The sequence below is a fragment of the Cariama cristata genome, unplaced genomic scaffold (assembly GCF_000690535.1).
Source record: "Cariama cristata isolate BGI_N322 unplaced genomic scaffold, ASM69053v1 scaffold8399, whole genome shotgun sequence".
Taxonomy (NCBI): Eukaryota; Metazoa; Chordata; class Aves; order Cariamiformes; family Cariamidae; genus Cariama; species Cariama cristata.
In genome coordinates, this window is record NW_009637359.1 from 5,205 (window position 1) to 16,791 (window position 11,587).

General features: G+C 43.0%; 1 protein-coding gene across 1 annotated transcript in view; it reads right to left on the reverse strand.

Moving 5' to 3' along the window:
- Positions 1–11,011: 11,011 nt before the first annotated feature.
- Positions 11,012–11,587, reverse strand: part of XPNPEP3 (X-prolyl aminopeptidase (aminopeptidase P) 3, putative) — a 13,766-nt gene continuing 13,190 nt past the window's right edge. Inside the window, exon 9 of the mRNA XM_009708297.1 lies at positions 11,012–11,451. Within this exon, the coding sequence (XP_009706599.1) occupies positions 11,285–11,451 (167 nt within the window). The 3' untranslated portion in view covers positions 11,012–11,284. The remainder of the gene's footprint in view (positions 11,452–11,587) is intronic.

The window sequence follows — 11,587 nt, forward strand, 5'->3', positions numbered from 1 at the left end:
GGGCAACTTTTTTTTTATTTATTTACTATGATGCACAGAAAATTGCTGGAAAGCAGTGCAGGGTCAAATCTTTCAAGTCTTTTTTCCCGAGAAGATACAAACAGCCCAAGTAACAAGCAGATGCAGCGTTTCTCCATGAACACTGCATACATTAGGCTAAAACCACTCTGCTGGTTTATTTTGACTCTAAAATTGCAGAGTAAGTGAAGAAAGCATCTTTTTAATATAACATTGAGTATTTTAATTAAAAGGGGAATTGTAGATTCTGCCATTAGTGCTAGCACATTCGTACAGATTTGCAAAAAAGGACTGACTTTATCACAGAGTGGAAGTTTCTTTCTGGCCCTATATGCAAAAGCTCATTTAGAGCCCATAGCCTTGCTATATTCAATACAGCCACACTCACACGGAGAACGGTCCGGTCCTTTGAGTAAAGAAGTGGCCAGATCAGTTGGGAGAAATTTTTTCCATCATTTGAATGCATCGTTAATACTTAACATTTCAAACACTCATTAGAGTACGACAGAGAACGTCGGTCACTTCCATCAAGACTGGAATTCATAGGAGCAAAAGTCCGATCCTAACAACGAAAACATTGCTGGGATGACACTGGGAACACTTGTTCCTGTTTCCGTAGGCTCAGCAATATTTCAGCTGGCCTTTTTATGAAGATCGGCTGAGGGAATGACATGCAACAGCAGACTGTACAGAAATCACACTTCCAGTCAGAGACTGGAACATGCCAGCGCAAGACCAGTCTAATCTCAACTATTTACTTAAGAGGTTTTACACCTGGGAGCAGTGAAAAGGATACTTAAAAACTTTTATATATTAAATGGTTATAAAACTCATTACAATTCATATTGCTATCTCTTCTAACTCAGTTTGTCTTCTACTTAAAATTTTATTCTTGTTATAAATGTGTTTCTTGAATAAAAAAGCTAGAAATAAAGAATCAGCTTCCATCTTGCCTGGATTTTTACAACAAAAATATGTTTTTAATCTTCTAGTTTACATAACAATTTCAAGAAGAGGAGGGATATAATGTCTGCGAGAAGCATAAATTTCAAGAATGCTTCTAGCTGCCATGTGGCAGTTAAATAATACTCTTTTGAAAAAATAATACACATAATAAAGGAGATAAGGCAAATGGTTGTTCCTTCTCACTGGTGACCTCTAAAAACTTCCTGAAACAGGTTAAATATTATCATCGGTCCAGCCACCTCCAGATAAAATGAAATAATGATTTATGCCCAAGCAGGTTGCAAGAGACTGAATAGAAGAGCCTGAAGGGCAAAATTCAAAATGGAGCAAGGCACACTGAGAGCACAATGACGATACGACTGGCTTGAAAAGACAGAGGAAATAATGAATTCGAAATAAGGAATAGAGACTGCCCATTGCTGTGTGCTCAGTTTGCAATTGCTTCGTGACACAGTCGCTCACCTTGGATTAATTACCGAAGAGAGGACAGTAGGTGTGTATCTACTTCTCTACTTCCCCCTGCTTGAACTGAAAAGGACGCACGCAGAAAAGCACACAGCGGGCACACACGGGCTCGCAGCCCTGCTCCTCCACGCGCGGAATAAAGCTGTCACGGAGACACCCTCCTCCTGGTCGGTGCCTGGGCTTGGGACAGGCTGCCTGGGTCAGCCTCCTCCAGGCCTTCTCCAAACTTTTTTCAGGGCAAATCCAGGTTCTGGACCCTGTAAAAAGTCACCCCTCCTTTTAACTACAGTCAGTGGCATTCGTATCTTCCAGCATCCAATCTGGAGCCAGCTTTCCAATGGAAATGTTGTTCTGAAAGCATCAAGCGACAGGATGAAAACATTTCCTGCCACAGTATGTCTGTTACCTGTTAGATATCTCAGAGCTGGATCAATACAAGTTGACCAAGTGGGACGGAGAAAAGGTGGAGGTACTTGAAATTTGTACTGTGCCTGGTAGATTTCAAATGTGAAGCCAGAACAACAGACATGGAGGATTTCAAGGGAAGACCTTTCCTGTCGAGGAGGTTAAAGCGATCAAATGTAACAGAACGCAGTTTCAAGGATGGGCATTTTCTGAAACACCGCATCCTGAGTCCAGAATGTAACCTAACAGGCAACACCGACGCACACCATTACTCAGTTCTCTCCTTTGCACTTTTCAGAATTTGGATTTTTTCTTTCACTTTGCCTTGGCACAAGTAGTCTGAAATCTGCAAAGCCAGGTGGATCCAGGGAATAAACGGAAGACTTAGATAATGTTTGGACTATGTTTCTGTCCTGCACAATTGCTTATTTTGTGGGAACATGATGGCAGAAAGAAGGGCAGGCCCCAGTCTAATATACATCCAGGTCCAGAGGAGCCACTTTGAAGCCCCTTTTGCAACTTCACATTTCATTTTTTAAACACACAAAGATTATGTTAAATACTAAAGAAAAAAGAACAAAAAGAAGATGGCTCTAGAAGACTTGGTTGTCTTCTGTGTGTGTGTACGTGTCCAAGATATTTTCTACCAGAGGAGAGTCATGCAACACACGTCTCTTCGTCGCTTATTTTCTTCCTTTCCTCTCTGTTTTTTTGTCCTTCTGGGTTTGCTTTCCTTGCTAAACTGTGAACGGCCCCGTTGTGCAGCTCTGGGGACTCTCAGAAATGTGACTGAAGGAGGACACAAAGTTCAGAGTCATAGACATTTTTATAGAAGTACATTCACAGTCCCACTGTCAAGACTAAACTGAAACCAGAGCAGGTATCCAAGCTCTTCACAGAATCACAGACCGGTTGGGGTTGGAAGGGCCCTCTGGAGATCACCCAGTCCAACCCCCTGCCAAAGCAGGGGCACCTACAGCAGTTGCACAGGATCACGTCCAGGTGGGGTTGAAGGGACCCCCCCCAGCCTCTCTGGGCAGCCTCTGCCAGTGCTCTGCCACCCTCAAAGTACAGAAGTTCGTCCTCATGTTCAGGTGGAACTTCCTGAGTTTCAGTTTGTGCCCGTTGCCGGGCATCACTGAAAAGACTCTGGCCCCATCCTCCTGACACCCACCCTTAAGGTATTTGTAAGAATTGATCAGATCCCCTCTCAGTCTTCTCTTCTCCAGGCTGAACAGAACCAGTTCCCTCAGCCTTCCCTCCTCAGGGAGATGCTCCAGTCCCCTCATCATCTTCATTGCCCTCCGCTGGACTCTCTCCAGTAGTTCCTGGTCTTTCTTGAACTGGAGAGCCCAGAACTGGACACAGCACTCCAGATGTGGCCTCACCAGGGCAAAGTAGAGGGGGAGGAGAACCTCCCTCAACCTGCTGGCCACACTCTTCCTTATGCACCCCAAGATACCATTGGCCTTCTTGGCCATGAGGGCACATGGCTGGCTCATGGGCAATCTGTCGTCCCCTAGGACTCTCACGTTCTTCCCTACCAAGCTGCTCTCCAGCAGGTCAACCCCCAGCCTGTACCGGTGCGTGGGGTTATTCCTCCCCAGGTGCAGGACCCTACACTTGCCCTTGCTGAACTTCATCAGGTTCCTCTCTGCACAACTCTCCAGCCTGTTCAGGTCTCGCTGAATGCCAGCACAGTCTTCTGGTGTTATCAGCCACCCCTCCCAGTTTTGTATCATCAGCGAACTTGCTGAGGGTACGCTCCATCACTTCATCCAGGTCACTGAGGAACAGGTTAAACAAGATCGGACCCAGAACTGACCCTTGGGGAATACTGTCCTGGAGAAAACTGACCTGGAGAAAACCGACCCTCTTCATTACACATATAAAGTTGCTCCTTATCCTCCCTATAATGCCTGTTGGGAGGGTAGGGGGCAGGCAAAAAAAAAGTACATAGATTTTTAATGATGGGGTGGTTAACAGCTGGAGCAAATGACTGAAAGAAACAATTCTCCATCTCATCCTTCTCCCTCGCCCAGCCTTCAGATCAAGGCTTGATGCCTTACTGAGGGATCTGCTGCTGTCGCACACGAGCTACCAGGCTCAGCACTAAATTGAGGAGGTAAAATGCAACGGCTTGTAATAGAAAGGCGCTCAAACTACTTGATCAAAGGGTGCTTCCTACCCTTTCATTCAGTGACTCTATTAACTGAAGACAGGCAATATTCTAGAGGATTTTCAACAGTCCTGTATTAGCTTGTGACTCATTAAAAATGGAGTCCTTAAGAAACCTAGCTTTTGGTGCATTTCTTATCTTAAATGAGCTTAAAGAAACAGCTTATCAGTCTTCTAATTTATTATTAACATCCACTAAAATTTCAGAGAGTTGCACACTGGAGGAAAATAGCTCTCATATCTAACTGCTGAGATTAATTTGCAGTTATCAGTATATTAGAAATTTAGGTTTTCACTACAATCCTCCTTTTCATTAATTGGTACACTTGTTCTATTTTATTTCTCTAATACACTAAGTTAGAATGATACATTTGGGTTCAAAACTCACATAGTTTACAGTTTTGAATTTCAAGAGTAATAATCACATCTCTCAGATAGCACCTTCTCACCTCCTCAGGTGAGAATCACAGAATGCTGTCTCCTCAAAAGCCTCATACTGCAGGGAAATTACGTTATAAAAATGAAAAAAACCCTGAAGATGGAGGCAATGTTAATGCCACATGGCAGTGATTGACAGTAAAATACATTACAGAGATGATGTAATTATTCAAACACCCAGAATTATAAACCCTGGAAATTCTAAAGTAAAATTAAATTCAACAATAAATCCAAATAAAGCATAAAGAAATGAAGAGCCAAATATCTAAATAATCTTAATTATGCCTGGAGAAAATCTCTTCTAAATCTCTAACTAGCTAGAAGGCACAACATATGTTTGCATAATATGTGTGTGTTTGTGTATATATATACTAATACACACATGCTTTTGAAGATGAATCATACATTTCCACTTTATACTGTGTAACTGAAAGTTCACAAGAAACCTCTCTCTGTTCTGCAGGGAAGGGCAAAAAATACAGCGTGCCTTTAAAAACCTCTTAATCATAGCCAAGCCCACAAATGTAGAACTATCTCAACACGAACTGTATGTTTTTGCCTGGTTACAGTCACCACAGTAACACCCATGTAGCTGTTAAAAAGCTCATCTCCTGGAAAAAAGAACAGGGTAAAGCATAAATTAGAAAGCAATATACATACCAGATATCTGCAATGCATCACAGGAACCTCAGTGGTACCTTATGGAATCTGACAAGTAACAGGTCAGTGCAACAAGCACACGGGAGGCTACGGCTCTTTCGGCTGCAGACTGGTACCTCCACAAGTCCGGAGGGGGAACGGTTAGAAGGACAGTTGGAGATTTAACGCCTCCGTGACAGGGGCAGCTGCATGGGGATGCAAGGACTGGAGATTCCTGAGTTGTGTCTCTCTGCCCCTCTGAGAACGAGAAGACACGTGTAACCGGGCTGATGGAGCATTTGCACGGTGTGCGAGGAGTCGGCCAGAGCCAGCTCCACAGCAGCTTCAATCCCGTGATGAGAACTCTCCTAATCCTCGATGCCGTATCAAATCTTGTCTATCCAAGAAGCAATGTTAAAAATGTTAAGCAGTTACTAGATCAATATGGGATCCTGATGGCACATTAGGACAACAGCACAGAAATGCCAATGCAAATGACAAGCTTCACAGAGGACACTAAATAGAAATGATTCATCTGCCAAAAGGAGGTAAGGAAGGGTGTTCGTAGGCAGTACCAGTTGCCTGATAAGAGACCTGCACTGAGAAAGCTTAAACACCCACCCCTTCTGTACCATTAACAGCTCCTCTTTCTCTGAATGACTACAACGCCAGCTAACACGTCCACAACCGAGATGCAATGCTATTACAGAGGTATTGCTCGTAGCTCCCACAGGCAAAACCGATGTTACGTGCTGCCCTCTGTGTGCACGTTAGACTAGAAAAACAAAGTGTATTATCCCCAAACTTAGAGCACTACCTTTCTGAGTAAGAGATTCACATGATAAGAAGTCACCTGACATCTGCTAACCATTTCCTAGTACAAGAGTCAGACTGCTTAATCTTAACTTGGATCAGTGGCCATTCCCATTTTGCATTAATTTCTCAAAAGCAGACATAGAGGCAGAAGCCTTGCTCTGCCTAGGAATAAAAAGAAGCTGAGCATCTCTCCCCCTCACACAATAATGCCCATATTGGCCCAATTCACTGACAAAAAAATGCAGTGAGCCTATTTCCCTGGAAAGAATTGCATTTCAACCAGTTTTTGCCGGACTGCCAACTTCTCCTAGTTGATCATGGAACCACAGGCTGAGTGTTCCCACCTTCTGCTGCCATGATATTCCTGCCCCAATCATGAAAAAAAAAGAGATTCCTTTAAAAAGCCACAGGCTTTTCATGGTCTTGAGAAAACCAAGCGCTGTCAGTTCTGGCCCACCGCAGCATGTCTGAGACCAACATTCCCAAGAAGCTCCCAAACCAAGACTGCACATCGCTCCTGCAGTGCTACTTCTCTCCCCAACATCCAAGGGGAAGGAACATACTGAACCCTACAGTAGCCATTCTCACACCTGGGTCTACACCCAGCTTTCTTGTTAACTTTTCCTTTGCTCAAAGATCTGGTTACCCAGGAATTATTTTTTTTTTTCTTTGCCACTGTTAATGGATAACTCTGTCATAGTAGTTAAAAAGGCATACATGGTGTGAGTCAGCAAGAGAAGGTAACTCATGGAGGACCTGGAAATTCTTCCTTTCTGCCCATCTTCTGAAAAGTCTGGTTTTGGTTAGCCAACTATCAGGTGGTGCTTCAGAGAAACAACCAGGTGGGCTGAGGTATAACTTGTCCCAGAAGATAAGAGTTCATTGCTCCGCTCGCTGCGAGTGAGGAAGCCTCAGAGCAGGCAGCCAGTTAAGACAGCAAGACAAACTCCAAGGCGGCGAAAGGAGCTGAAGGGAGAAATTGAGCACCATTAAGCCCGCCATGCCTCACTATCGATTTTGATTATAAATTCTACTTTAAAATGTAACTTATTGTTACACCTCTGAAATATAATGAATTTTATCAGTCAGACCCCACTTCTTCAGCCAGTGTTTTGAAAGTGTCAGAATTATGACTTTTAATCAAGTAGAGGCTGAGCATGCATGTAGGGAGTACACATAACAGACATGCTGTAATGAACTCAGAAAATTATAAACTTAAACGCAGTTTAGATCTGCATACTAATGAAGAAGTGCCTATATAGCCTTCTAGACAACGCAGTTTAAAAGAAATCAAAAAATGTCAATTTATCGCAGTGCAGAGTTTCATTAACCAATTACACAAAGTATTAAGCATCTCATCATCGTTAAAGCATTTTTGTCATTTATCTCACATAGGTTTTTTTCTAAGTTCAACCCTAACTCTTTTTGCTTTATGGTAATTCTCCTGGGAGTAATTACTACATTTCCATAACAGTAATTTGGGTAGCATAAGAACATGCAACCTCGGCCTTGCTCCCTCCATCATAATGAAGATTTTGCCTAGAAACGTACTTTTTCCCCTTCACATTCTTTAAAATATGACATATGATCAATAACATGAAACTGCAGAAAACTTTCTCATATGATAATTCTATCGATTTTTAAAAGAAATAATTAAATGAACTGTTAAGACCAAGTTCATCAATACAATCTGACTCTTTTTTTCCCCCTCGTCAGTAGGACAAATCAATCGGGGTCTCCTGGTTTGCATAATCAGTTTCCTGGAGCTATTGCATCACTCTGACAACATACTGAATAGCCATCTTATACCCTGTTGCTCTCTCCTTGCTCTCCCATCCACCTGCATGTATCACCCCAGCTTCAAATCACCCTTCTCCTGAATCTTCTCTATTTCATTGTACATTCCCCCAAACCTCCATCTCCATTCTCTTCTACGTGCTCCCTCAATTTGCTTCTTCCTACACCACCAGGTTCCCTGCTAAATAATTAATGCAATTTTAGGAAAGACATATTGTATTTTTCACAGATAACAGAGATAGAATGCCAAATTGTGTTAAATGCCAAATTTCTTTCCACTTTGATGACAGAAGCAGATCTGCAAATTAGCACCTCTGCTCAGACTGTACTTTAACAACAGGATTTTACCACTAACTAGTTCTCTGCAAGGCAAAGCAGGCCCCTGGTAAAAGGTGAAAGCCAAGAAGAGCCTCCCAGACTTCCTCTGAAAGTAAAGCAGCTTCTCCACATGGACGGCTGGCTCTCATTTGAAAATTTTCTCTAGTACTCTTAATATCCTTAAGACTTGTGCCATAGTTGCAAAAAAAAATCACTCCTCAAATGAACTTGCATATACCTCAACTTCTCTTTCGCTTGCAGTGATCTCATCAACGCCCTCATCAAGCAGCCGGCAACTTGGGCTGCCACCAAGAGCTGCTCCTGCACTCAAGTGGTTGGAGCGAGGAATCTCTTCTGCTGTGGCAGAAACAGACCTTAATCTGGATGGGACTGGCGATTAAGGAGGTATGTGCAGCCAGAAAAGGGCTTCTTTAATTTCTTGATGAAGGTCATGTCAAATGTTCATGGATTTGGCTGTAGTCAAGGGATACTGCAGCATGTGCATAGGTCCCAGGTGATACTCCGATTATCCACCTCTGCAACAATTGAGAAAAAGCCTTCAAAAATTTAGGTTGGTAAGACTCAAATTTAATACCTTCTGCAAAATGCACTCTTCTTTACATGGAACAACAGATTCAAAATATTAGCAGCAGTTGATGCTGAAGAAATGGCTAAACACTGTGGAAGAATTACAGAATATGCAGCAATGCACAGCCTCAATCAGACGCACACAGCAGCCCTAGCAGAATCATTGCTCCCCACTCAGCAGAGTCGCAAATGCTTCTTTACTGACAGAAACATTCAACCGCAACATTCTTAAGATCTACTGGCGTCTGCAAGTTGCAGGGTTTTCCTGAGAGGAGTAGGAATTGGCGTGTGCCTACTTTTGGCAATGTTATTTCAAGTCCAGGATAGGTTACAGATAATTTATAAACCTCCCTGAAAAATAATGCTCTTTCTGGAGGTGCTTATATCTATTCAACAGCCATACAACTCGATGGCCCGAGAAATGACTTTCTACAAATTGTTTTATTTTAAAAATAACATTTTTATATGTATTTCAAAGGCTTATTTACAGTAAGTACAATTATTAACTCTGTTAGGTACACAGGCAGATGTGCAGATCAGCACACACATGTAGCTCTCAGGTTAATGTTCTTTTAAGCTGCTTACTGAGTACCAAAATCCAAGATTTGTCCCGGTTGATATGGCTCTAACAGGTGTAATTGGAACCACAAACGTCCTGCAGATCAGAACAACATCAAAAGCATTCATCAGTTGTGTGTCCACACTTAACACGCCCTCCTTCTAACAATTTACGCTGTATCACTGTGATGCATGAGCATCTAACAAAGGCTTCCATCAAAGATTAGCAGATTCTCCTAACTAGGTGAAACCCAATACACTAACCTCTGTAAATGCATTTACTTTTTGTCATGTTTAAAAAATAAAATTACAGCATGTCTTGGCTGCCTTTCAAGTACCAAATTCAAACCCCAGTGCATGCACCCAGCTCCCATTAAAAGCAGTGAGAGATGCAAGACACGATCCATTTGGCCTTCACTAAGTGAAATGAAACACAGAAAAGAAAAAAAGAAGGAAAAAAGCAGATTTCGCTAGAGGTTACACAGCAACAGAGCCAGAGGTCGAACTCAGGAACCCTGACTACCTTCCCCACATGCTTCTGGCTACATTCACTGTGGGGAATTAGAGCAAACCGGGAAGAGGCAGTGACGTTGATCAGAAAGCATAATGGATTAGGAAGGAGTAAAATTCTAGTTGGTCAAAAATAGACAATATAGGAAGAGAAGAGAAGAGAAAAAGAAAGAAAACTGAGAATAACAGATGAAAAATACTGCAAGCTACCATCCGAAAGGAAGTAAGATGATGTGATGCAACAGCAAGCATAAATAACAGGAGATGCATTGATGAGAGGCGTTTTTCAGACACGTTAAATAGCTGATTGTCAAAATATTTTCAGTAAATACACAGACGCCACGTTTGCCTCTAGTAGCTGTATTTACGGCTGCCTACAATGGCCTGGGTGGTAGGCTGATCTTGAGGGAAGACAACTCTTCTCTTTACTCCTCATCCATCCAAGCCCCTAATCACATTTGTAGCTGCCTCAAAAATATTATCACAGAGCACTAGCTACTGACTGCACTTGGCAAAACCCAAAAGGCAGCTGTGATCATGCCCTCAGTGTTTTGAAAAGGAGAATTACTTTAAATTCCGGATAAATGCCGTATAAAGACTTGAGACTCGTCATAGGGTAGACTCCTCAAAAATGCACTGCTGAAGTTGCTGGCACTTACAGCATAAACCAGAAAGGTGCTGTGACTGTCCCAGAGTCAGACACCTCGCATCTAGGTGACAACGAGCAGCTCACCAGTGGAGTCCAGCACAGCCAACACGGCCGTCCTTCCCAGCATAGAGGTGGGCTCAGAACACTCAGGACTGGAATGGGCATTTGGGACAAAAAGAAGGGAATGTGGAAGACAGCAAGAATGGGTTTGTCCAACCTCCCGAGCCCTATCTGTCCTTTCTGAAATTACCAAACACTCTAATAAGCTGAAAGACCAGATGACATGTTTTTCCCTGCTGTTGGCCTATTTTACATATGCCTGAACAAGGCCCAAACACATCCTTACCCTTAAAATACAAAAAGCATTCTCCACAGGCTTCAGATAAAACTACCTCCCAACCAAACCCATCTTCCTGACTACCGAAACCCCTCCTTCTAGGACTCTATAAAAATCAAAGTTGTTTGACACACTTTATTCCCCCAAAACAGCATTTATTAAAGCTTCATTTTTAAAATCTGACTGCTGTGAAACTACTGCTAAAGGAGAAAAAACAAGGCCCTGGTCTCAGAAGTTGCACCTATACATCTGGAGAGGGACCAGGCAGAAGTCCTGCTGGTGGCACTGACAAAACTCATCCCTCCAAGGGTACCAGAACAGATGAATCCACAAAGCAGAGGGATGAGTCCACCCCCATGTCCTACAACAGCTTAACATCAGCACTCATCAAATCAGAAGGAAAATGCACACAGAAGAGGTTGCTTTGCTTTTTCATCCCTCAGTACCCAAGCCTTTTGTATTCCACTTCCCAGCCCTAGTCTTGGAAACAGTCATCAACCGTCCACACCCTCCATCGCTTAACAACTACAGCCAGCTACAGGGATCTGCGTCCCTGGAGGGCTGCATCTCCTGAGGAGGATGCAAGAGGCAGAGAAAGGGCATCACGAGCTGCGGCCACAGATCTGCTCGATGTGGTAGATCTCTTTGGGACAGTCGGCAGACAAGATGAGAGGCGCCTCCTCTGTTATCACAACATCATCCTCAATGCGCACACCAATGCCACGAAACCTCTCTGGGGCACTCACATCATCCTCGGAGATATAAATGCCTGAAAGAAAGAAGGGAATTAAACCACACAACACTCTCCAGACCAACACCTTTCCCTTACTGCACCACCATGAGAGCAGGGTTGGATTTTCAGCAACATAACATGAGTTTGATCCTGAAAATTTTCAATAAGGAAA